This window comes from Phascolarctos cinereus, unplaced genomic scaffold (assembly GCF_003287225.1).
Source record: "Phascolarctos cinereus isolate Bilbo 61053 unplaced genomic scaffold, phaCin_HiC Scaffold_2;HRSCAF=192, whole genome shotgun sequence".
NCBI lineage: Eukaryota > Metazoa > Chordata > Mammalia > Diprotodontia > Phascolarctidae > Phascolarctos > Phascolarctos cinereus.
The window spans coordinates 42,343,188-42,370,447 of NW_027555625.1; the positions used below are offsets into that span (position 1 = coordinate 42,343,188).

A 27,260-nucleotide genomic window follows, 5' to 3' on the forward strand; every position below is an offset into this window, starting at 1 on the left:
CACCACAGAAACAGACTTTTCCCACTGACCTTCTAAGTTGTCTTTGGTATTGGTGGATTGAGGAGTCTGGAAACCTCCACAGCTGCCCACGATTCAGTCCTCTGAGGCCTGCTCCAGGTTTGCTGCAGCCTGCGCGCCCATGCTGCGGCCTGTGCACCCATGCCACGCTGCGCTCCCAGCCCGGCGTGACACACCTTTCTGATCAATCATCCACCTTATCTTGGGCTGGAAAGTTGTTTCACTCTGTCTTTTTGTGGGTTCTGCTGCTTCAGAATTTGTTTAGAGCCATTTTTTATGAGTGTTTGGAGGGGTTTGGAGGAGAGCTCAAGCAAGTCACTGCTTTCACTCCGCCATCTTGGCTCCGCCTACTCTGTTTTTTCTTAACAAACATCTTTTCTATCCACTCCATCCTTTCCTCCAACACCAGTGCTGGCCCAGTGAGGTCCTCATCACTTTACACCTGGACTATAGCAATAGCTATCGATTGATTGTCTCATCTCTCCCCATGCCAGTCCATTAGCTGTCCAATAATCTTCCTAAAATACAGGGCAGGCTGTTACCACCCCTTGCCTGGAACTCTCTCCTTCTCCTGGCTTCTTCCAGGTATCAGCTCAAGCCCCACCTCCTACAAGACTTTCCTAGTCCTCTTGAACCTTAGCGCCTTCCTTCTGTGATAATCTCTGATTTATCACATACATAGACATCTGTCTATCTACGTATAATTGCTCTTGTTTGTACATACACAGTAGGCTGCCTGTTGAGTCACCCATTAGACTATGAGCTTGTGCAGGAATCATGGCTATTTTTACCTCTTTTTATCCTCAGGACTCCACCGAGTGCCTGGCAGACAAGCTCTTCACCTCGAAGACCCAAACTGAGGAAGTCAGGTTGCCAGGGCCCAACTGTGCCTTCCCACCTTTCCAATTCAAACAGTAACTCCTTTTGCCCACAAAGTTAGAATCACACAAAGACAACTCAGCAGCAAAGTTCCCTTTTATTATGTATTGTTCTGTCATTAAAAATCACAGATGGGGGTGAGGCAGAGTGAGAACATTGGGTGGCGAGAACCAGAGTCCGTCCTTTTTTCTGGCTTCACACACCTAATCTGGGGTTGGAACCCACTCACAAAAACTGCCCTATCCTCATCTCAACTCTCTCTAAAGGGGCAGACACTGCCAGATGATATTCAACACTGGAGTGGCTAGAACAGACAGGTTAGAAGATAAAAGCCCGGACCGTGGCAAAAAGCTGGGCCTGTATTACCGGTTGGGGGAAGGGGGAAACAATGGGGAGACCCGGCTTGTTACCTAACCCTGGCTTCCCACACAACTGAACCTGCAAGGTCTTGGTTGCTTATGTGGGAAGAAGGAGGAACAGGTCCCTGGCTGGACCTTCAAGGACACAGTATCCTTGGGCGAAAGAAGCCTACTTCCTATAAACCAGAGGCTCCTTCTGGATCCATCAACATGGAAAAACCAATTGGTGAGCTGGAGAGCTTTGGGATACTATCTGTGAGTGACCTCTCCACTTCCTAAGGGTGGAAGTCTTGATCTGGAAGAAGCAGGATGGCAGACGTATAGCTCCAGTTTATTATCCTTGGTCTTCCTGAGATTGTCCAAAGTGAGTCGGGGCTGCCAAGGGGCCCCAAAGCCACATGGCTTAATGCAGGATGGTTACTGACAAAGACAGAGAAATGGATAGCATGGGCTGACAAATGGAAAGCCTTAAAATTCTATCATTTTCTGCCTGGTCCTGACTCTCTGGGGACCTCCTCCTCCATCTCTCACCCCAAAAGAATGAAATACAATGTTCTCAACACCATCACCTCCTGATTATGTCACGGGGGATGCCAGACCAAGATCTGTTTGCCAAGGGGGCTTCATGGAGGGCAGGGCAGTGGCTCAAAAGCTAATGATTGCCCCTTTTCCTCAGGTACAAGGGAACAGGAAATCAAATGAGTAAAGGAAAAGGAGGCATAGCACAGGAAGTATTATCACTAGGCACAGAAAATCATGACTGTCTTGTAATCTGCTGGGCTACAGAAAGATGAGGTCCAATCCTCTCCTGTCCTCAGTGTTACAGTTTCCATTAACAGTCGAATGCCAGGTGGGTCTTTCCCACCCAGGAACTGCACTCACCCTTAAATGAAAGAATGGCAAATGGAAGTGTGGACAGAGAACAGCAAACACTGGCTGGGAGTTTCTGAGAACACTCAAAGGAGACAAAACAGCCATCTTGCCATCCTCTCCTCCTTCCCATTCTTAAAGGAGGTGCCAATTTAGAATTAGAGAGGGAAGAGAATTCCTAATCTGGAGGTAACAGATGGATACATGAAGCACCATAACACGTTGGCTTCCCCTTACAGATAGGGAAGCCCAATAGTCTCTGTAAACATTAGACTTAGTGAGATTCTGGGGCCAGATGAGACTGAGAAGGCTGGCCAAGCCCCACTGGAATGTGGTAAGATGGAGGGACCTTAGGGGCCATGGAATAGTGGTCTTTGTTCTTCCCTGGTCCCAGCCAACACGATGCTGGGAGGAAGAGACGAGGTTCCAAATGGCTCTGGGTATAACTGATGATTAGCGAAAGGACATTTACCAAAACAGAATGGGACTAAATGGGGTCAAGGAAGCCTGGCATCTGGCAACACAGCTGGCTTGGGTCTGATCCCTGCCCTTTGCTGGCCACAGCTTGCTCACTCGTGCTCTCTGGGCAGGGAAAGAACCTCCATTTTGTGGTGGTCATTGGCATGACTCTGGAAACCCACCATGTTTGAGCTACTGTATTCACATCTAAACTGCACACTTGAAGTCACGAGTGGCTTTGGTCATTGCATTTAAGTGTCCCCTGCATGAAGGCCTCCCCAGAAATGCAAAGTTTTGCTCCCTGCCCGAGGCCAACCTTCTGCAGAAAGTGTTTTGCAGCAGAGGAAGGATTTTCTCCTCACTCAACTGAGACTAGGTTCTCTCTTCTGAGCTTCTCCTGCTCCTCTCTACCAACGGGTAAAAGAAACGGGGTTTTAATTTTGGATAGGAAGACAGCAGGAGAGCCTTGGGAAGATTCAGTGGTGGGAGAGGATTCTTTCCCACCATCCACAGCACTGCTGGTGACCAGGGAAATCCCTGGGCCTGTCCTCTGACCAGAAGAGCCCCTTGTAAGGAAGCTCCACCTCTCTGCCTCATGAGGGCACTGACGATGGGACATGATTAAATAAGACGCAATATGGTGTGGTCCCCCCGACAACAGCCAGAGGCTGGTCCATGGATACGGTTCCTCGAGGTCTCAACAGAAAAGGCCACTTTTTCCCGTTGGCTGTCCAGTCCCAAATGGAGAGATTAGGCCGCGAGATTCATGAAGATGGCATTGGTTGTGGTTTGGCCAAAGATGAAGGCTCCGAGGGTGACCAAGAGGACACCGTAACTGACTAGCGCCCACCAGCTGTAAACAGACAAGAGGGGAAAGGACTCCGTCATCTGGCCCTCCCAGATGGGCCTAGATGGAAAATACTTCCCCTCTGTATTCCTTCCGTCATCTTCACCCTCGTACTCTTTGAAGCGCTTAATGTTATTCCAAAGTGCAAAAGGACAAGTAATATCTCCATTCGATGGGTTAGGAAGCCAGGCTCCAGGAGGTAAGTGACTTTGGGCAGAGCTGGGCTTGCACCCCTGGCTTCCTCCTCCCTTCCCACTACCCCAGGTTACATCTCCCAAAGGGCCCTCAGGACAAGGAATCGTGAGATAACACGGAGCTTTACCTGCTTGGCTTGACTTCTTCAATTTCAGAAAGTTTGGCCTGAATGAGGCACAGTCCTAGGAGAAACCAAACCTTTGGTCAACGAACTGGCCAGCTCGAGCCAAGCAAGGGCTGGCCAAGAGGCTAGCTCCTTTCTTCATTGATTCCCTTCTCTGACCACACCATGCCCCCGACACACACACACACACACACACACACACACACACACACACCACACACACACACACACACGCACTTCAGTAAGTCCGAAATCATGACTCAGGGGAAGGGAGAGCTCAAAATGTTTCCCCTTCCCAAGACTAAGACATCTGCTGCTGCTCCTTCCAATTCCAAGGAGTGGCCAGTGCAATCTGTCTGTGCTCCTGAGCAATGGGGATTTTTAACTCTGGAGACTAAAGAGGAGGGGAAGAGAGGAGCGTTCCCAGTCAGTGACACATAGGCGGACTCTGGATGCGTGGCAGAGGGTGGCGGTAGGGCCGCCCATACCTGGGAAGACGAAGATGAAGCAGGCAGCAAGGCCACCGATGATGGAAATGACTTTCCCAATGTCTGGGATGAAGAGGGCCAGGAGCAGGGTCAGTAAGAACCAGGTGACTGTCTGCAGCACTCGGCGTCGCCTCTCCCTGGCCACGTCTTCCTCCACCGTCTCACCCTTGTAGCGTAGCCATAAGCCTTCCAGGACTGCCCTGTGCATAAGCTCACATATTAGGACGGGGGTGCGCAGGGGACGCCAGACTTCCCAAGATCAGTGTAGCCTGAGGGGAAGAAAGTCTGGCCATGCCCCGGAGTTTCCCAAAATGAAGCAGATGGGAGGCTGGACATACATACAAAGCACACGTAGTCAAGTTCAGGAAAAGATGGGAAGTAGAGCAAAGGGGGAATGGGGGCAGGGGTGGGACGGCCAAACTCTGTACAGGGAGACCTACCACCCCCAGGACACACTCCTCTGGGGCATGGAAACATCCCCTCCTTGGGCAGAGGCATCACTCGGCTAGACACAAAGCCCCCTCCCCACTGCTGGCACTGCCCGCCCCAGGCAGAGGGCCTCACCGTCCACAGAAATGCAGAATGGGGTAGGAGGTCAGCACACTGATGATGATGAAGACACGGGCGATGGCAACAAGTATATCATCCGAGGGGTAGGAGAGGAGCACGTCGGGGTTCACACTGACCCCGAAGGTTAGGAAGCCACAGATGCCTGAGGGGTCCAAAGGGTAGAAGAAAGTACAGCAGTTGGGTCACGGTGGGAAAGGCAGATGAAAATGGTAAGTAAGGCTCTTGGGAGGAGGGGAAAGAATCTTTCCAATCTATCTGGCCCAGGAAACAAAAGAGTTGTTGGGAATGGGTCTGAGGAGGTAAGGACAAGGTTGGGGGTCTGTAATCACTTGGATTTTCTCTTCTTAGAGACAGTTCTAGGACAGAGGGAGGAGAGAGGTCATGGGTGCTTGAGTTCTAGCTACTTCTAGCAGGACCTGCTGAGAAGGCAGAAGGCATCAGGCCCTGAGAATTGCCCAGCTCTGCCCAAGAAGGGGTGATGATGGCACAGGAAGAGCCCTGGCCATCGGGTCCATCCTTGGCCCTTTCCCCGACTAGAGAGAACTCTCCACCCCACCTCATCTTGGCCAAGAGGGTGCTCTGCCTTACCTGTGCCCATGTAGACACAGAGGGCTATGACCATGGCTGCTGTCACCACCCCACCCCAGGTCTGCACCTTGGGCTGCTGCATGCTGTTGAAGACAGGCACGCTGCTCACATGGCACTGCCAAAGAGAAGAGCCAGGCTGGTGGGTTACAAAGCGCTGCCTGCCTGTTGGCCCCCCGCCCCATGAAATGGATGATCACAGCTATCATGAGCCCCATTTTATAGCTAGTACCTGGAATCCAAAGCAGATCGTGGGCATGGCATTGAACACGGCCATCCAGGAGGTCGGCCTGCAAGGAGAGCAGCCACATGTGGGCTCAAGATGAGGGGCAGGCCAGACCGGAGGGGGCCCCCCTGCCCGGGCTCCGAAGCAAGGCCCCTCCACTCTTGCACGAGTTCAGATCTCAGCTGCTCCAGAGCTGGAGACCAAGCCCAACCAGGGCCCTCTGTCTAGCCCCTCAACTCTGCCTTAGCTCTGCTCTGGAAATGGAAAGACACTGACACACTGTCATTCTAATATCAACGTGTAATGTGAAATGTGAAAGGCTTTCTGATGGTTTTTAGATGGGGCCTTTCACATAAAATGTTTTATTCATTGTTGCAGATGTAGTAACCAAGAAGACAGCAGAGAGGATAAAAATGTGTAAAATGAGGAGCGTTATTACAGGCTCTACGTAGGCTTTAGAGAAGCCAGATTTGGAAAAGTATAGGCTACATTGGAATCAATATGCCTCTTGCTAAGCCACCTTCCGTAGCCCAAATGAAATGACTTTCTCATAATATGGTAACAGTCCCCCATGGTAGAGAGCTTCATACTTTTTAAAGTGATTCCACACCCATTTTCTCACTTAATCTTCACAGAGAAAAATGAGGTATCTCTACCTCTGTTTTACAGATGAGAAAGCGGAGGGTCTGAGAAACAATGAGACTTGCCAGGACAGTCCCCGACCTCCCCCCCCAAGCTAGTTTTCTTCCTACTGTACTGTGTGTCTTCTACTACACTGTCTGCTGCTCCCAGTGGACCCTGGGGGGAATCAAGTGAAACTGGCCACCCTGAAGTCACTTCCGACCTAGGTAGAACGCAACGATCACACGTATAGCTCTAGGCTGGTAGGCAGGAGCCCCAGGTTCTATCTTCATCTAGTTCTGTTGATGTTGCTGGCCAAGCTTCATTCTGGGTCTCAATTAGCTCACCTGTAAAGTGGGGATGGGCAGCTAGGTGGTGCATCGAATAGAGTGCCAGGCTTGCAGTCAAGAAGACCTGAGTTCAAATACGACCTCAGACACTTACTAGCTGTGTGATTGTGGGCAAGTCACTTAACCCCACTTGCCTCAGTTTCCTCATCTGTAAAATGAGCTGGAGAAGGAAATGGGAAACCACTGCCATATTTCTGCCAAGAAAATCCCAAATGGAGTCATAAAAAGTCAGACTCAATGGAAAACCAATAAAAGCAGGATATTCCTCCTCGTTTATCTTTACAAGGACCAATGAGGTAGCTATGTACAAAGCACTCTCCTTAGCAGGAAGGGCCCAGGATCAATACAAGAAATTCAGTTAGTAGAACCATCAAAAGGAATATACTTGTGATCCCTGCAAGGAGGTCACATGGAAGAAGACTGCTTTTTCTCTGCAAGTGGGGCAAACATTGCCTTAGTCCTCATTAGAGTACCCAGCACCGAGCTGAACTGAGGCCTACCAGTTAGTCGTGCCCAATGGAATGGCTTGCTCCAGGAGAAAGAGGCCTCCCTGACAAAGAGGGGATTCATGCCTCAGGGTGGACTCTGAGGCCCCTTCCAACCCTGTGACCAAATCTGAGATGCTGTGATCTGAAGCAGAAGGACCTGAAGAAACCAAAGGTCTCTGTGGAATGGCTCCTTAACTAAAACCTGTCACCTACCTGGTGGGTATATCCCCAGGGGACATCTCCTTGTCTGGCCAGATGTATTTGATAACAATGATGGCTGTGACATACCAGGTGCCCAAGACACTCAGGGAGCTGCCAGGGAGGAAAGAATTGGGTTTTGGTGAGCAACGGTCATGCCTACCCCACCCCCAGCTGCATCCTCCTGTCCCCGTCCAGGGATGAGTCAGTCAGTCTCCGCTTAAGAACCCAGAAGCTCTAGAGATTTTACTTGGAGTCGTGACACCCCTGCCCCGACTCCCTCACTCTCTCCAGCCTTTGGATAAAACCAAAATGAACATATACAGCTAGACGTCCAGCGTGTCAAGAAAACGCCATTACTGAGGTGGAGGGAAGTTAGTGACCACCGATAGAGGGCAGATTCCTCTAATACAGGGCAGAGCTTTGTCTGAGAGGGTGTGAAGGAGACAGGACCTGGGACCAGAGAACAAAGCTTACTGACTCCATTTAAGCTGGCACAAGGCCAGGAAGAAGCTGGGAACAGGGTCTCCTACCAGGCCAGGAATAACACAACCCCTCTTATGGGAGGGAGACATTTGGGGGAGAAGGGACTTAGAGACTTGGAGACTGACTCTTGGGTGGGCCCGAAGAGATTTACCAAGTTCTGAGACAAGGATTGTGACTGACCAGTGTGTGATTTTATACCTTCCCAATTCTCTTTAGCCTTTGGGTCCCACTCCCAGAAAGTGAGTAGGCCAGGAGGAAGGAGGAGGAAGAACCTAAGAGCACATGGGCCTCAGAGGGAAGATGCCTACTATCCCTGAGCCCTCCGGACCCACAGCATTCCCTCGACCTTGAGGACAGGAATAACTCCCACCTGGCATACTTCTGGAAGCCGATCTCCCTGGGGATGGAGAGGGGAAGGATGAATAAAAGGCAGTGAGGCTGATGGTGAATTTTCGGTCCGTGTACCAGTGGTTGCTGCCTGCCTCCTCTGACTCCTTCACCAACACAGCAATAACTGCAGGGAGAGCCAGGAGAGGGATGTCAGTGGAGCCGTGGGCCCATCCGCAGTGACTTCTCCTCCCTCCCGTGGACTCATTGTGTCTCCCTCCCTTTCCTCCATGTCTGTTTTCTATTCCATGTAACAGACTTTGCACTTCTGATGTTATGGCTGGAGGGAAGCCTGATTTGGTCCATACCCTGGGCCATCCCAGCCTGATTACAGACAGTGACAGGAATTCCCCCAACCAGAGGCAGCCCCCCGGGAGATGGGGGGGGCTTACTTTTGTCTTGCTGGTCCCCAATGATGATGAGAAAGGCAATGCAGGTGCCAAAAGTGTACACCGCAATGGCAACCTCGCACAGAACCCCGGTCAGTTTGCCACATACCGCCCACACCACCTCCTGGTAGGTGCGCTCGTTACTGGCCTGGGAGCAATATGCCAGGATGACCAGTCCACTGATGATGAAGACCAACATGCCCTGCAGCAGAAAGAGGGGCACACGCCGCAGAGGTTTGGGAGGGGATGCCAAAAGACGCGGAAGCAGCTGCTGCCGAGGAAAGTCAGGCCAAAGCACCCATCCCCCTCCCTCACCGGGCAGTCTAGTGTGCCCTGCCACTGCACACAGCCCGAAGCCCTCCCCTCCTTTGAAACCAAGGGGTCTGCTCCACCTCCCCGGCCCCAGGGAGCCCCGCCTCACTCACAATCTGCAGCGCAACGCCAGCCGCTACCCCGCCAGCTGTGCTGAAGGCGGCAGGGAAGTTCAGCAGGCCGGCACCCAGGCAGGCATTCACCACGATAAAGACGGCTCCCAGCGTGGAGGTGGTCGCCCCGTTCGTGGCTCCCAGTTCCTCCTCCTCCCCTTTGGGCTCCATCCACGATGGGGCTCTGTAGGAGGCGGGCTCGCTCTCCGGCATCTGAACTCCAACCCCAATCACCATAGTCACTGTTGATGACCATGCCGGTCTGAGCCATGGCCACATGGGCTCCCTGCCCTGGCTGCTTGTCTCTGACGCTCACTCACCACCCCACTTCCCAGCCAGCCATGACAGAAACAAGTGTCTAGTCAGCGGTCAGGCTTAGCATGACCAGGGGCTCATCACTCTGGGAATGGCTCTGTGGGGCCCTAAAACAAGACACAGAAAACCAGCATTACCCTTCGATCCACCAATACCTCTCCTAAGCCCATGCTCCACTAGGGATCAAAGAAAGCAGAAAAGGAATCACGACTACAAATATTCATAGCAGCTCTTTTTAGAACGGCAAAGGGTTGAGAGCTAAGGGGAGTCCATCAGGTGGGGAATGGCTGAACAAATTAAGGTAGATGAATGTCACAAGAAATGACAAAAGAGGGGCAGCTAGGTGGTGCAGTAGATAGAGCTGCAGCCTTGGAGTCCGGAGGACTTACATACAAATCTGGCCTTGACACTTACTAGCTGCGTGATCCTGGGCCAGTCACTTAAACCAGATTGCCTCACCAAAAAAAAAAATGACAAAAGAGAAATCTACGAACGTTTGCATGAACTGATGCATAATGAAGGGAGCAGAACTAGAATAATTTATGTGATAATAACAACACTGAAGAGATAAACAACTTTGAAAGACTCAAGAACTGTGATTGATGTAATTAATGGCCAACAGAGGCCCCATGATGAAGCCACAAGCCACTTCCTGAGAGGGGGATAAGACTCAAGGTGCAGGAAGTACATTTTTGGACAAGGCCACTGGGGGAATCTGTTTTGCTGGAGTAGGCATATTTGTTATGAGGGTTTGCATTTTCTTTTTGTCAACACGGGAGGAGGCGGAAGGAAGAGAAAATTAATGCTTATTAACTGATAATAAATTTAAGCCATAAAAAAAGCAGGATTAAATCAGAGAAACAAGGAGATAAGTAATGGGGTGTGGCCAAGGGTGTGGCCTGTCTTGGAGGACAGTCATGGACTCTCAGAGCTGGAAGGGACTGGAAGTCATTTAGTACAACTCACACCTTCACCAGAATTCTAGCTACAAAAAAACAGCCCAGATGTGGAGAAAACCCCGGCTCCTGGGGGCGGCCCACTCCACTTCTGGACTGCCCTAATTGCTGGGAAGTTTTTCAAGCCTAAATTCGCTCCTTTGTGACTTCTCCCCACAGTTACAGGCTCTGTTCTCTGGGGACAAGCATTCCTGGGGATGCTTTTTAATACCTGAAGATAGTCACCATATCCTCCCCACCAGGTTAAAGGCCTGAACTGGACAAACTCACTGAAATGCTAGTTTCAGCTGATGGACAGAGGCCCAGGCTTGGAGTCAGGAAGACTTGAGTTCAAATGCTGTCTCAGATAGGACCTACCTGTGTGACTCTGGTTGCCTGGAAAACTACTTCAGCAATCTGGTGGCAGTGATCTGTTGTGTTCACGTTCTCTCTCTCTCTCTCTCTCTCTCTGTCCTCACAACCTACATCCCTCTCCCCCTGCAGCTCATAAGGAACGTAATCAGAATTTGTCACTGTAACTGGCTATTCCTCAAAGCAGCGGAGCTCAGAACAGCTGCATGAAACCCAGCGCCAGCCACAAGCTTTTCCCTTTCCTCCTGATAACATGCCACAAGGAAAGGCCAAGCGGCTCAGACATCCTTTAGAAGGTGAATGGAAGAAAACATGAACTGGTCAGGCTGCTTCTACATCTAAAGAGCCACAAAACCCGATGCCTGGAGAACATCTCAACGTCCCCAAATCAAAAATGGGTGATCTGGATCAGGTAGGCTTCCTCTTAGACAATCTGAAATCTGGAGGGGTCAATAACTGAGCAAAGGTCAAAACTGCACCAACACCCAGACTACAGAGCACGCTGGGAAAAGCTCCAGCAGAGAAACTTCATTTGCTTGACCATGCATAACTACGATGTTGGGTTGTTTTTAAAGGGGTGGGGGGAGGGTGGGAGAGAAAAAAGGTTTTTTTAGTTGAAAAATGTACCATAAAAATTTGCCAAGCTCCCAGCACATGGGGATTCTTGGGCCCTAGCTTCTGCTCCAAAGACTTCCTTCCCTTTGCTGGCCAGATGTCTCAGGGTGGGGGTTACGACTCCTCAAACTCTTGGCTCTGCTTTAAGCAGTAATGAGGATACTGGTGACTCAGGTCACATGCTCAAGTAAGGGGGTGAAAGGGCACCGTCCAGCCCTTCCTTAGCAAACTGCCCCGCACGAACGACCCCACTCCTCCGCGGCTTCCCCCTCGCTGTTACCTAGGGCAGGTGAGCAGGTGGTTTCTTCTTTCTCACAGCTTCCCTCCCGTGGCCTCCTCCCTTCCGTTCTGGGGACGCAGGGGTTCAAGTGCGGCACCTGGAGTTGGGAAGATCCGAGTTCACATACTGCCTCTTATCCTGGGCAAGTCATTTAAACCCGCCTGCCTCAGTTTTCTTAGCTGTACAATGGGGGTGGGGGTGAGGGTGAACCCGATGACTTCGGAGGTTCCTCTCAGCTCTGAGCTTGTGGCTCAGGGCCCCCCAAGCCTTCGAGGGGCGCCCCTCCCCAGACCTCCCCCTCTTAGGGATGCGGGGGGTGGGGGTTGGGGAATGGGGCCGAGGCAGCCTGTGGAGGGCGAGGCAGGATGCAAAATCCCCTCCAGGAGGACAGGAGCCGTGGGTTCGAATCCAGCCTCTGCCACTGACTCGCACACGAAGGTAACTCCTCTTCCCATCCCCGGGCCTCAGTTTCCCCATCTGTAAATGACCCAACTGGCCCCCGACAAGGCTCGGGGTCCGCGGAGGGCCCCGGATGCCGAGGCCAGGGAACCTCCGGGTCCCAGGAGACAGGGAGGGGGCCGAGGCCTCTCCCCAGGCTCAGCCCACGCAGCCCCCCCCACCCACCGCGGGCTCACCACAGGCTGCTCCGACGACTCGCGATGCTGGGCTCCTCGCCTCCAGCTGCGGAGCCAGCTGACTCGCCGGTCACGTGAGCGCGGACTTCCGCGCTAGGCACGCTGGGAGGTGTAGTCCGCCCCCCCTCTTCGCCCGCGCCCCGAGAGGCCGGCTCCCTGTGCGGGCTGTTCTGAGAGGCGCCGCCTTTTAGCCTGGCCTTTGGCAGCCTCGGAGAAGGTGCAGGCAGGACATTTCCCCCCGTGTCACTGACCTGCCCTAGAACATAAGGGGCTTCCGCTAACTGATCCTGGCACATCGTCAGCAAGCATTTATTAAGCGCCATCCAAGCCAGTTCCACAGATTTAGGGCTGGAAAGGACCTTCGAGTTCATGGGGTCCAGCCCTCCCATTTTGCGGGCGGGGAAACAGGCACCAAGAGATCCTAGGATCACATTTAGGGCTGGAAGGGACCTCAGAGACCAGCCCCTTCGTTTTACAGATGAGGAAACTGAGGCACGCCCAGGCCAGGCACCTCAAAGGCAGCCGGCTGACACTGGACAAGGGACAAGGGGTCAAGAAGAGGAGTCCTCCCTCGTCTCTGCACTTCCTAGCCGTGTGATCTTGTCTAAGTTAACCTAATCTCTCACTGTCATCTTTTAAGATAGCGGTAATCATAGGACCGGGTTGTTGTGAGGAGCAAAGGAGATAGCGTTTGTAAAATGCTTTGCAAACCTTAATGCATTCTGTGAATGCTCGCTTTTCAGCACTGGCTGAAAAGTAGAGGAAAAGTCCAGAGAGGGGCATGCCCAATGCCACACGGGTGCAGTGGCTGGGATTTGAATCTAAGCTCTCTGATTCCACCTCCAGTGGCTTTTGATTAGCACCCAATGGGATATTTTAACATAAAAGAACCCAGTGAAATGAGGTTCATATGTCAGAATCTACTGACTCCTGCAAAGTCTCCTGGTGCTTCCCAATCCCCCAGGGTCAGCCCCTTAAATCTGGTAAGTTTTGCCTCTGTACATTTAATAATGCGCCTGAATGAATGTCTGGTGTCTTTGTGTGTCCACACACACATATATATTAGGGTTAATGAAGCTTCTTATGGGCTGATACATCTTTGAAAACTAGATTGCAGTTTCAGCTGGTGCACCTAGCAGCTCACCACTGGTAGCCTGCATTTCGCATCGATGACATCCTGGCAGGTGGTGCTGATTTGACACCAGCTCTTCACTAATCTCCATCAATCAAAAATGTGTGACTTTGGGGAAAAAACATTTTCTTTTTGGCCCCATAGGCCAGCCCTGCCCTTGCAGAGGATTAGTGGAGGCACAGAGAAGGGCTCTGCTGGCATATTGCATCATCCTTCAGAATACAAAGTCCTGGGCAGAGAGGACTTTGTACTGGCTCGTTTCTTGTCGTTGCTGCTGTTTCCACTGTGTTTGGCACCTGATGACAGTTACTGGCTCTTTCTTGTTACGTCCCCCCTAATGGGCTTCTGCTTTTCCCTGGGTGGATCTCTATGGTGTAATTTTGGACCTGGGAACAGCCCTTGACTTGGTGGGAAGAGTCAATAGAGACCAAGACGATTAATTCAGTGGCTGGATATTATGATGTAATAACATTGATAACATATCAAAGAGTGCATCAAAACTTTAAAAATCTCATGACTAATCATCATTCTTAATATAAGCAAAACTAGATATGCAAAATAACTTACATTCCATTTTACAGATGAGAAAACTGAGGCTTAGAGAGTTCACATGGATGAACCGCTATGTCCAATGAGGCAGAGTCAAACCCAAGTCCTAGGTCTGATAAGTTAGCATTCTTTCCTTTGGACTGTACTGCCTCAATCGCTTTTTTTTTTTCTGGGCAAACTGAAACCTGTAGCAAAAGTTAGCCAGTCTAGGGGGCAGTTAGATGGCTCAGTGGATAGAGCTCTGACCTTGGAGTCAGGAGGACCTGAGTTCAAATGTAGCCTCAGACACTTGACACTTACTAGCTGTGTGATCCTAGGCAAGTCACTTGACCCTGATTGCTGCAAGGAAAAAAAAAAGTTAGCCAGTCTTTTGGGTCTGTAAAGAGCCAGCTGCAGTGGAGCAGAAAGAACACTCAACACTCTAATTCCAGGACCAGCCCAAGTACTTATGGTGCAAAGCTCGTTATTTTGGCCTTAGTTTCTTCCTCCACAATAAGGAGGTTGGACCAGCAGATCTTTGATACTGTGTTATCTATGAAAGATGGTATGACAGATATTTATGTTTGTTTCTTATCTTGAGATTCCCTGAGGGCAAGGGCCCTCTTGTTTGAGTATTATGTAGTGATTATTTCTCTGGCTTCACTCTTTTAAAATGAATTTTTCCCTCCAGGATCTAGAGGTACCTTGAGTGTTTTGAGGGGTGTCACTTCTCTAATGTCATTGGGTTGAGTGCTCACTAGTTTTGTTACCCCGCTGCTAGATACCAGGGACTAGCACCCCATTTCCTTTTTTTAAATAGTATTTTATTTTTTCCAATTATGTGTATACAAAGACAATTTTTAACATTCATTAAAAAAAATTGAGTTCCAAATTTTCTCCCTCCCTCCTCTTCCTCCTCTCTAAAATGATAAGCAATTTGACATCATTTATATATTAGCACCCCATTTCCATTTGACCACTTAACATAAATAAGCATCTACAAAGGGATATTTATTTTGAAGATGTAGCAATGATACAAGTACAAACATTTCTCTTACCTCCAACACCTTCTGTATACTCTCTCCCCTATCCTGCCTTGGTCTGTGGAGAGAGTAGGCTCAAATTTAGCTCAGTTCCTACATAGCATTGGACTCACTAAGTTCACATCCAGATGTGGCTTGACTGCTAAATGAGTACCCATCTCAGCCACTGCTAGGCTGGGTCCTGAATGTTACTTCTGAAGGTCATTCTTTGTTTCTCACTCGGTTCATGCTGGCCTAGGTGCAAAATCTGGATTCTAGGATGCCTGGATGCTCACTCATGTGGCTTTTTCCAAATTCACTGGGTGGAGTCTCTAATCCCTTCACCTGAAACAGAAGAGAGCAAACTCAGAGGCAAAATGAAGAAGGCCCATTTCACAGTGCCACATGGCAGCCCTGGTGGGCTAGACTGAAGGCCTCTCCTGGCATGGCAACTTTCCTAGGATGCGGCCAGCTGCCAAGGAGTCAAACCAAAGTCGGAAGCCAAACAGAAGCCGATATGCTGGTTGCTTGTGTCTTTCTGAGGGCACCCTCATTTCCAGCTATGCGGTCGATAGAAGAGGCTTCTGCAAACTACGTGGAGGGAAACCAGGTAACAGAATGTCTCCACATACTCAAGTTCTTTCAAGGCACTTTCATTACAGGTGATCAGGACTCTCCTGAAAACAGGCTCCTCAGACTCTTCACATGGAGAGACAAGGGACATTGGAGGTGCTCTTTCAATATTCTGGTCCCTAATGCAGTCACATGGTTTGGAATTTTAGCACTTTGCTTTTTCTCCCTAAAGGGCAGTTAATTTCCTTAATCATTTTAATTGTACTTTCCTGAGCCCTCCTAAGGTCTCTGAGTGACTTCCAATATTGGAAGTTTCATTCAGCTGGAATTTTGTCAAGTGCAAGAATGAATGAGTGAATGAAAAAAGCAAAAAACCCCCCCCAAAACCAAAACATACTTACTGTGTGTTAGACCCGTCAGTTACCCTTAACCTTGTTTAGCCTGTCTGCAGAAATGGTTTTATTAGGATGCCGCTGGTGTGGATGCTACCGCTTCTTGGAGCCCCGGGTGAGAGTTGAGTGCCAGGGAGACACTAAAAGTGGATGAGCAGCTCTGAAAAAATGCTCAGTAAGCCCTCACACCAGAGGTGCTAGTCCTGCTTGAACACCCCATACACCCCTAAAACCTGTCGATGAGTTGGGGGGTGTCTACCACAAGCATGTGAAAGTTTCCCACCGTGGAATGGGTGGATGAGAACAATTTGTTCCAATGGCCATGAAGGCGGCTGATGCAAGTCTGTGGAATGATTAGAGCCTGGTCAGACATCGAAGATGCCCGGTCACCCACTGCATCCCAGGCCATCACCAGTCATCTTGGTTTTTGTTTTACCATTGGACTTTGATGACTGGAAGAGAGAGAGGCTGGTGACTTTGTGCAACTCTGCCCCACTTAAATCCAATTCACAGGCAAGTCAAGACATCATCTGTGATGTCACCAGTCCTGTCTGAAAATGAAGGACAAACAATAATGTGTTAGACACTTTGCTAATGGCAGAGATTCAAATACGAGCCCCTGCCCTCAATCAACTTACATTCTAATAAGAAAAGACAACTTATGTAGGGGAGCAATGGCTAGGGAAGGAAATTTTGGTTTGTTTGGAAAGATACAAGAATATCTGTAGATGCAAATAAATTGACGTGCCATATAAAAAACTGATTATGGCTTGAGAATTTGGGGTGGGTAAAGAGGGGAGATGGTGGCTTGTAAGGCAAAATCTAGAAAATTAAGTGAAGCATGATGGAAGCCTGGGCTGGACATAATGAAAAACCAAGACAACCACATCAGGAGTCCCAGGGTTGGGGGGGTTTGGGGCATGAAAGGATCAAATCATCCAGGGCTTAGTTCAGGGAATGGAGACTGGTAAGAAGTCTCAGATTTGAAGGAAACCCTCATCTTGGCATGGATATAACCTTGGCTTCCCAAATGCCACGCCAGTAGAACTTAATCTGTGTCAGAGCCTGTCTATCAAGCTGGAAAGACTGAGGATAGACCCAGTGATGTCCCTGAAGATCAACCTAGCTGAGCATAAAGTAGCTTCTTACCTGTTTTACTAGATTGTGATGGGACTTGGGGCCATAATGAAGACAATATAACAAGCAGTGGAGGAATTGTGATCTCTCTGGAAGAACTGATGAAACCAACTTGATAAAGTCACAGATCCTTGATATATTGAAATAACTTGAAAGGTTGAGCGTGGAATGATAATCAGCACATCGATTGAGATCTTTCTGTCTAGCTGAGAGTCCTTGTCTCTCAGGAAACAAGTTCAGTTGAATTCAACAAACATTTACTAAATGCTTGCTTCAAGTAAGGCACTATGCTAGGTGATAGGGTTGCAATACATGAAAAAATAATGTCTACTATACCCTCCAGGAGCTTACAGTCTGATGATGATGATAACTTCCATTTATATAGCATTTTAAGGTTTATAAAGCTCAATATCTTATTGATCCTCACAACAATTCTGAGAAGTAGGTGCTATTATAATCTCCATTTTACAGATGAGGGAACTAAGGTTCAGGAAAGTTCAGTGACTTGCCTAAACTCACACAGCTAGAAAAGTGTCTAGGGTGGGATTTGAACTCAAATCATCCCTAACAGCCAGCTGCCTCATAGAGGGAAGAGACAACTCATGTGCAGAGAAGTGAGGTAGAAGGTGACAGGAGCAAAGGACAGCCATCCACTTTGCCATGCGAAGTCTGAAGAGACAGATAACTGTTAGCTTGCACTTGGGGATTACAGGGAGAAGAATGAGATCGAAGAAGGCTTCATGGATGAGAGGTGAGAAGGAGAAGGGGAAATGAAAAGTAGTCCAGTTTGGAAGACAGAATAGGAGGTTATGGGAAACAATATGGTATAGAGTTGGACAGTCAATCAATGAACATTTATTAAGCACCTACTGTGTGCCAGATACTGTGTTACACTCTGGGGATATAAAAAGGGCAAAAAAAAAAACCCAATGCAGTGCCTGCCCTCAAGGAGCAAATGGGCTATATTGTGGAGGGCCTTGAATGCTGGAGTTAGAGGTTTAAATGTATTTGGTAGGTATTGGGGAGCTATTAAAATTTTGGGGGTAGGGTTCTCTGATCAGAGAACTACATTAAGAAACTACTTGGGTCTAGGTACACCAGAGAGGTCAAATTAGCCAATGGCTAAAGAAATTAATTCAGGCTATTCACTGGGAAGTCAAATACTGAAGCTGAAGTTTAAATACTTTGGCTACAAAATGAGAAGATGGGACTCACTGGAAAAGACCCTAAGGTTGGGAAAGACCGAAGGCAAAAGGAAAAAGGGACAGCAGAGGGTGAAATTGATAGATAGTGTCTGTCCATTACAGCAAAGAACGTGAGTTTGGACAGACTTTAGGAGATAGTGGAGGACAGGAGAGTTCAGTGTGCTGTGTCCATGGGGTCATGAAGAGTTGGACATGACTGAACAACTGAATGAGGCTTTGGAGAAGAGAAATGCTGGAGGTAGGAAGACCACAGGCTCACAGATTTAGAACTGAAAGAAATTTTAGAGCTCATATATAGTTCAACACCCTCATTTTACAGATGAGGAAACTGAGGCTCTGAGAGATTTAGTGACTTGACCAAGATCATACAGGTAGTGAGAGTGGTGGGTTTTTAAATAGTTGAGAGGCTATTATAATAACCTAGATGAAAAAGGGTGAAGACCAATACTAGAGTGACAACTCTAGTTGGAGTGCAGAGAAAGGGGCTGGATTGGAAGGATATTTCAGAGATGGAATGGACAAGAGTTGGCCACTGATTGGATGGAGGTGGGGTGAAATTAAGACTCAAAGACAACTTCAAGATTACAAGCCTGGGGGAATGGGAAGATGGTGGTTTCATTCTCGAGGAGAGAGAAATTCCATAGAGGGTCAGGTTAGAGAAGATGGGGAGCTCAGCTTTAGACATGTTGAGTTTGGGGTAATAGCCATCCAGGGGGAGAGACCCACAATTCTGCTATACTTATTAAGTGCCTTGTGAGAACAAGGCACAGTAGCAAGTGATATGAATTAAAAAAAAGTTGGAGGGTTGGTAGGCGACACCATGGATAGAGCACCGGCCCTGGAGTCAGGAGTACCTGAGTTCAAATCCAGCCTCAGACACTTACTAGCTAGCTGTGTGACCCTGGGCAAGTCACTTAACCCCCATTGCCTCCAAGATTAAAAACAAAACAAAACAAACAAACAAAAAAAAGTCAGAGCAGTCCCTGTTGTCAAGGAACTTCTGCCAGGGGTAGAGGTGGGGAAGGGGATATAACTGATGCATATATGTTTGAGAAAAAACTGTACTTCACTATGAATTGTAGACCCAAGCCTGCTAGAAACAATTTTTATTCATTTTAGATTATGCTAAATTCAAGCATTGTTCTGCTTAGAGAGAGAAATAGCCAAACTGACTGAGTTCTTTTATGCCCTAAGACATAGCCCTAATGTATTAGATTCTTGAACAAGGGATATTTCACAGTCAAGCTTGAAGAAGGTTCTAGTATTGGTCAATTGCAGAATGAATTTGCTTATAGTGGGTAGCAGAGCCAAGATGGCAGACAGGAGGCAGCAACCCAGCTGAATTCTTTCAATATTCCCTCCAAACAACTTTAAAATCATGCCTAAAATAGAATTCTGGAGCGGCAGAGCCAAAAAATGGTTGGGGTGAGCCAATTTTCCAGCCCAAGACACCTCAGGCGATCAGCAGGAAAGGTCTATGATCCTGGGGTGATGGTCGATCTGGAGGGCAGCACAAGCCCCCGCAGCAGGAGAAGCAGACCTTGGAGGTGGCTGTATCAGTGGCAGCAGCAGCTTTGGGAGGTCTCAGCCCATAGACAGCAGGGGAGTTAGACAAATGGTGAGAAAAAGAGCATGGGGACCCTTTGCTGGTCCTAGGTGCAGGACTGCATTTCATTGCCCATACCTAATTCCAGGTCCCAGTTCCTTGGCAGAGAAGAGTGCTTATGGTTGCTCACCAGGGAGTTGGGGTCCTGGTCTCAGGTCCAAGGCTCTATCACAGATCAGCACATGAACATTTGGAGAGAAGATGTTTCTAAATTTGTGCATTTAATGTTTCTTTTGAGCTACTGTAATTCTGCTTTGCTCCAGAGCATAGCACTTTCTTTGATGCGGGCATGCCATACTGGGTGGTCTTTTGCCAGTCTCCCATGTTATACAATCAATTCTAAAGTTCTTCAGAGAGACCTTGAGAGTGTCCTTGTATCACTTCTTCTGACCACCATGTGAGCACCTGCCTTGTATGAGTTCTCTGTAAAACAGTCTTTTAGGCAAAGATAGCAATGAAACACTAAGAGCATACATTATGACCAGGTAAAGTTTATAACAGGAATGCAGGGCTAGTTCAATATTATGAAAACTATCAGTATAATTGACCATATCAATAACAAAAACAACAAAAATCATAATGATTTTCTCAATAGATGTAGAAAAAGCTTTTGACAAAATACAACACTTACTAAAATACAACTTACTAAAATGTGACACTAAAAACACTAGAAAACATAGGAATCAATGAAGCTTTCCTGAAAATGATAAGCAGTGTCTATCTCAAACTCTCAGCAAGCATTATCTGTAATGGGGATAAACTAGAAGCCTTTTCAATAAGATTGGGGTAAAGCAAGGATGCCCGTTATCACCACTATTATTTAATATTGTTTTAGAAATACTAGTTATGGCAATAAGAGAAGAAAAAGAAATTGAAGGAATTAGAATAGTCAATGAGCAAACAGAACTATCACTCTTTGCAGATGATATGATGGTATACTTAGAGAATCCTAGAGAATCAACTAAAAACTAGTGTGAATAATTAACAACTTTAACAAAGTTGCAGGATATAAAATAAACCCATATAAATCATCCGCATTTCTATATATTACCAACAAAGCTCAGCAGTAAGAAATAGAAAGAGAAATTACATTTTAAATAACTGCAGACAATATAAAATATTTGAGAATTTACCTGCCAAGACAAACCCTGGAACTATATGAACACAATTACAAAACACTTTTCAAACAAATAAAGTCATTTCTAAATAGTTAGAGAAATATTAATTGATCATTAGATAGGCTGGACCAATATAATAAAAATGACAATTCTACCTAGATTAATTTACTTATTCAGTGCCATACCAAACTACCAAGAAATTATTTTACAGAACTAGAAAAAATAATAAAACTCGGCTAGAAGAACAAAAAGTTAAGAATATCAAGTGAGTCATTGAACAAAAATGTGAAGGAAAGTAGCCTGGCATTATCACATCTCAAACAGTATTACAAAGAGGTAATCATCAAAACAATCTGATACTGGCTAAGAAATAGAGTGGTGGATCAGTGGAATAGGCTAGGTAGATAATACACAGAAGTAAATGACCATAGCCATCTAGTGTTTAATAAATCCAAAGATCCAAGTTTTTGGGCTAAGAGCTCACTATTTTGCAAAAAATTGCTGTGAGAACTAGAAAGCAGTTTGGCAGAAAGTAGGTTTCACAGCATATACAAGATAAGTCAAAATGGGCACATAATTTAGACACAAAGAGAGATATCATAAACAAATTAGGGGAACATGGAAAATTTTATCTGTTAGATCTATGGATAAGGGATGAATTTATGACCAAACAAGAGATAGAGAGAATCATGAGATGTAAAAAGGATAATTTTTATTACATGAAATTAAAAAAGTTTTATTATTTTTTGCACAAACAAAGCCAATGCAGCCAAGATCAGATGGAAAGCAGAAAACTGGGGGAAAAAAATTTACACCAAGTTTCTCTGTATAAAAACCTCATTTCTTAATTATATAGAGAACTGAGTCAAATTTATAAGATTATAAATCATTCCCCAATTGATAAATGGTCAAAGGATATGAATATGCATATGAAAAAATGCTCTAAACTACTATTGATTGAGAAATGCACATTATAACAATTCTGAGGCGCCATCTCATACCTATCAGATTGGCTAATATGACAGAATAGGAAAATGACAAAGGTTGATGGGGATATAGGAAAATTGGTACAGTAATGCACTGGGCAGTTTGGTGGCACGGTAGATAGAGTGCTAGGCTAGAAATCAGGAAGATTCATCCTCTTGAGTTCAAAACGGTTTTCTATATCACGAATTCCACAAAGCCATTGTTGAAGCAGGAAGAAGCTTTGTTGAAGACCTGGGAAGGCAGGGTGTCCCACATGTGTGAGAGAACGCATGTGAGAGCACACGTGTAGACAAATGTACACCTTTTTATTCCCTATTCCCCATTTGAATTTCCTTTCCCTGTTTCCCCATTGGCTGGGTACTACAGAGGTTATAGCCTAACTGAAGCCCCTAATTTCCCTACATGAATCTCCCACTCCCCACATTTGGGGCACCGTGGCCCTTGCTTGAGAACACCCCTTTTGATGCTAATCTATACCTAACCTCAGAACTGGTTTTCCACCAGTTAGTCTATTCACCACCAATAGTGTTTTTCTTATTATAATATAGCTCCCTTTGTTCAACTTCCACCTAGCCCTTTAGATAGCATTCCTTCGGTTCTACTTGACTTTTGTGGAGATTAAAAAAACTAGCTATTTCTCATATTCCCTCCTGGTTTAAACTGACTCCAATCCTATCACACAGGCACCCAATCCCTGATTGAATGATATGCAGAAACAACATCCCCAACCATATTTTCCACAAAAACTGACTTCAGATGCTTACTAGTTGTATGACCCTGGGCAAATCATTTAACCCTGTTTGCCTTAGTTCCTCATCTGTAAAATGAATTGGAGATGAAAAATGGCAAATCACTCCAGCATCTTTGCCAAGAAAATACTGAATGGGGCCGCAAAGAGTCAGACATGGCTGAGCAAAAATAATGCATTGTTGGTGGAGTTGTGAACTGATCCAACCATTCTGGGGAACAATTTGGTTCTCTGCCCAAAAGGCTACAAAACTGCATACCTGTGTTGGTCCAGCAATACTACCACAATGAAACCCAAATAGATCAAAGAAAAAGGAAAAGAACCCACATGTAGAAAAGTATTTGTAGCAGCTCTTTTTGTGGTGGCAAAGAATTGGATATTGAGATGGGATGCCCATCAGTTGGGGAATGGCTGAACAAGTTGTGGTATATGATTGTGATGGAATATTATTGTGCTATAAGAAATGATGAGCAGGGTGGTTTTAGAAAAACATGGGAAAACTTAGATGAACTCATGCAAAGTGAAGTGAGCAGAACCAGGAGCACAGTCCACAGTACACAGTAACAGCCACGTTGTGATGATCAGCTATGATAGACTTAGCTCTGCTCAGCAATGCAAGGATCTAAGACAACTTCAAAAGATTCATGGTGGAAAATGCTGTCCCCATCAGAGAAAGAACTCTAGAGTCTGAATGCAGATTGAAGCAAATTTTTTTTACTTTTTTTCTTTACGATGTGGCTAATATGGAAATGTTTCGTGTGAATTCACATATATAATTGATATCACATTTCTTGCCTTTACAGTGGGTGGGGGAGTGTTGGGAGGGAGAGAGAGAACTTTGAACTCAAAAATTTTAAGAAATGAATGCAAAAAACAAATGTTAAAAATTGTTTTTACATGTAATTGGGAAAAATGTTATTAAAATGCTAAAATAAATTCTAAAATTTAAAATTATTTTTAAAAGAAATAATTTCTATCAGTAAAATGTTTTAAATCTAAAAGAAAAGAACACAAGCTTTCAAAATGGCATCAAATGTTGCATAAATTAAAAAAAAATCTGGAAGAAAAAAAATCTGATTTATTCCAGAATGGTTAGAGTGGTGGGAGATGTGGTGTGGAATGGTGGTTGGTGAGAAATCTGGGGAATGAAAAGATTTTTTTTTTAATGTTAGTGATACTGTATTGTTGTATAGGATGAAAAGTGGAAAAAAAAAAGTCAAATGGTAAAAGCATTCATGCCTGGGGGAGTGGGGGAGAGAAATCACAATGAGCCACAGCATGAACAGTGCTCCAGCAAGCACCCGGGTTATCACAAGAGCATTTATGAAGGCAAGACAAATAGTTCCAGTAGTCACTGAACTTTAGACATGCCTTTAGAAGATAGTTTTCCTAAAATCATTCAATCTTTCTTAGACCACTCCCTTCAAGGATCTTCCTTTCAGGATCGCCAGAAGCAACTCCAGAGATAGGGGAAGTCTGGTCATTTGTTAGTGAGTTGTTTTTCAATCCTGTCTGACTCTTTGTGACCCCATTTGGGGTTTTCTTGGTAAAAATACTGGAATCGTTTACCATTTCTTTCTTTAGCTCATTTTATAAATGAGGAAACTGAGTCAAATGGGGTTAAGTGACTTGCCCAGGCTCACACAGCTAGTAAGAGTCAGAGGCTAGATTTGAACTCACAGAGATGAGTCTTCTTTATTCCAGCCCCCGCTCTCTGGTCTAATCATTTAAAGGCTTGGGGAAAAAGGCCACCAATCTGAGGTAAATCAATATAGTGAGGGCCTTCTGCTCTAATACCATTATTGTCTTTATTATTTCAAGGGAAGATTTCTTCTTGCGCTTGAAATTGATAGTTAAAAAAAAGATCAGTTTTGTCTTTCAGATTAGTCCAAGGGTTTGGGGTATTTTTCAAACACTTTCTTTTTCGTTTGTTTGGGGTTTTTTTTTGCTAGGCAATGGTGTTAAGTGACTTGCCCAGGCTCACACAGTTAATAAGTGTCAAGTGTCTGAGGCCTGCTTTGAACTCTGGTCCTACTGAGTCCAGGGCTGGTGCTCTATTCATTTCACCACCTAGCTGCCTCTCTTATTTTCTTTTTAACTGATGTTTGTTGGTCTTTGTGACACCAGTCACTTTGAAATGCTCCCTCCCCCTCCAACTCTTCCTTAATAACAAATAATAATTATAGTCAAGCAAGAAATACTTTCTTAATATTTCCTTTTCTTTAATTAGTTTTTTTCAATTAAAAAGTATTTTTCTCTCTTTCCTACCTCCCCAACACTGATGACAAAAGTCTTTTAACAAATGTTCAGTCAAGCAAAGCAAATTCCCATGTTAGGCAGATCCAAAAATGTGTCTCATTTCACAATCTATTATATCTTTGTCAGGAGATGGACAGCATTCTTCATATTCTATGCACTGGAATCACAGTTGGTCAGTCATTGGATTGATCGAAGTTCTTAAGTCTTTAAAAGTTCTTCATTTTTACAATGTTTCTATTGCATAAATTGTCAACAAGTGCCTCCTGTGTGCCAGGCATTGTGCTAAGCACTGGAAATAAAGAAAGGCAAAAAATATGTGTGTATATATATATATATATACATATATATATATATGTATATATATATATATATATATACACACACACACACACACATATATATACATATACACACACATATATACATATACATATATATACATGTATATACATTATATATACACACACACACACATATAAAGAGCCAGTCTCTGCTCTCAAGAAGCTCACAGTTTAATGGGGGAGACAACATGCAAATAATTATGTGCAAACAAGTTATACTGTATACAGGATAATTTGGAGATAATCTGGGAGGGAAGGCATTCACTGGCCTTAGAGGAGACCTAGAAAGGCTTCTTATAGAAGTAGTGCATAGAAAGCAAGAATTAGAAAACCTCATTTCTGTGTAGCAAACTTGCTGGATGACCTAAAGTGAGTTTCTTGATCTGTTTTCCTAATCTATAAAAGAAGATGGGCCTGGAGGATCTCTAAAGTGTCTACCCGCTCTGGGAGTACATGATAATCAATACTTAGGTCTCAAAAACCTTTGAAATTCTGACCAATACTTGCAGTTGGCTTCACCTTCCTCCGTCACTAGGTGTCGCTATTACTTCACGAAGAGTCCAGAATGACATTTGAGTAACCCTTTTGTAAAAAAGTACAGAGAAATTCCTTCATGTTGTTGGATCTCATAAACCCCCACTTTCGTAGGGCCTTGGGGGTCAAGTTATAATGATCCTCCTCAAGAGCAACAGGGTCTAGAGAGATCATTCAGTTCTGTGAACTTTTATCATGGGCCCACAATTGCATGGCCTTGGAGGGCCTAGAATTTAAGAAGTCTGAATTCTAGTCCATGCTTCCATAACAGCTGCATAAAGCCTCTTAGAGAAGCCAGAACATTTCCTGAGATTCTTCTGGTTACCTGTATACTGTTGTTTGCATGAAGTTCTGCAAGTTCATAAAACCCGTGCGCGTGTGCGTGCGTGCGCACACACACACACACACATACACACACACTCACTCACTGGTTGACAAAGTCAAACTAGGGTTGGATAATTACAGAAGGGAGCAACAGGAGCTTATCTACCCAGAAACTGCCTACTTTGTCATTTTAGAGATTGCCACACTTTTAAAAAAATCACATTTTTATAGATAAATTTAGTTTTTACATCACTTATATTTCCCATTGTTTTTCTTCCTGCCCCCCCATCCCTTGTAATGATACCAACAGTTAACATTTTTATAGCACCTACAACGTGCCAGACTTTGTGCTAAGTGATTTACACATATCTCATATCTCACAACAACCCTGGGAAGTAGGTGCTATTATTATCCCCATTTTACAGGTAAGGAAAGTGAGGCAAATACAAATTAAGTAACTTGCCTAGGGTCAACACAGCTAATAAGTATCTGAGGTCAGATTTGAACTCAGATCTTCCTGACTTCTGGTCCAGGGCTTTATCCACTGTGCCATCTAGCTGCCATTATCACATTCATGTACCATAATTTGTTAAGCCATTCTCTGGGTGATGGATATCGACTTTATTTCAGTTCTTTGCTGCTATAAAAAGTGATGTGATAAATGTCTTGGTGCACATAGGACTCTTTTTTTGGTCATTGTCTTTCTTGGAGCATTGTCTTCCACTTGCCTAGCAGTGGAAGAAACTGCCCTACTTTATTATTTTTTTTTATTTTACAAATTATCTATTTATTTTTACAAGCATTTATTATCTCTCTTCCCACTGCCCCCTCTCACTGAACAATAAAAAAAGAAAAAGAAAACTTTCTGAATGATATAGTCCCATAGAACAAATTCCCCCACTGGCTATGACCAAAACTGTACGTCTCATTCTGCACGTTAAAATCATTGCCCTCTCTGGCAGGTGAGATGGCCTCACTTTATAAAGAGTATGAAAAGCAGGTCTCCTTCAGGGTTAGGGTAGTTTACTGAAGAGTTGACCAAAATCATACAGACAGATATGCATTCATAGCAAAGGAAAGTTATGTTATGTTGCATGATTTGAGATACACACACACACACACACACACACACACACACACATAAATACAAATATAACATAGTAGCAATCAGTTTGTTCACAAAAGGGAACTTTTCAGCCCTGCTTGCTCAAAGATTGGACATTTTATCACTGTCCTCA

General features: G+C 45.7%; 1 protein-coding gene across 1 annotated transcript; it reads right to left on the reverse strand.

The window, feature by feature from the left end:
• Positions 1–975: 975 nt before the first annotated feature.
• SLC38A7 (solute carrier family 38 member 7) lies at positions 976–12,201 on the reverse strand. Its single transcript, XM_020963572.2, is given in 14 exon segments — positions 976–3,438; positions 3,755–3,809; positions 4,240–4,439; positions 4,804–4,951; positions 5,398–5,512; positions 5,627–5,684; positions 7,293–7,391; positions 8,134–8,188; positions 8,191–8,277; positions 8,543–8,741; positions 8,965–9,133; positions 9,135–9,386; positions 11,482–11,578; positions 12,117–12,201. Coding segments are annotated over 12 exon segments (1,389 nt in total). The 5' UTR covers positions 9,236–9,386; positions 11,482–11,578; positions 12,117–12,201; the 3' UTR covers positions 976–3,335.
• Between the last annotated feature and the right edge of the window lie 15,059 nt (positions 12,202–27,260).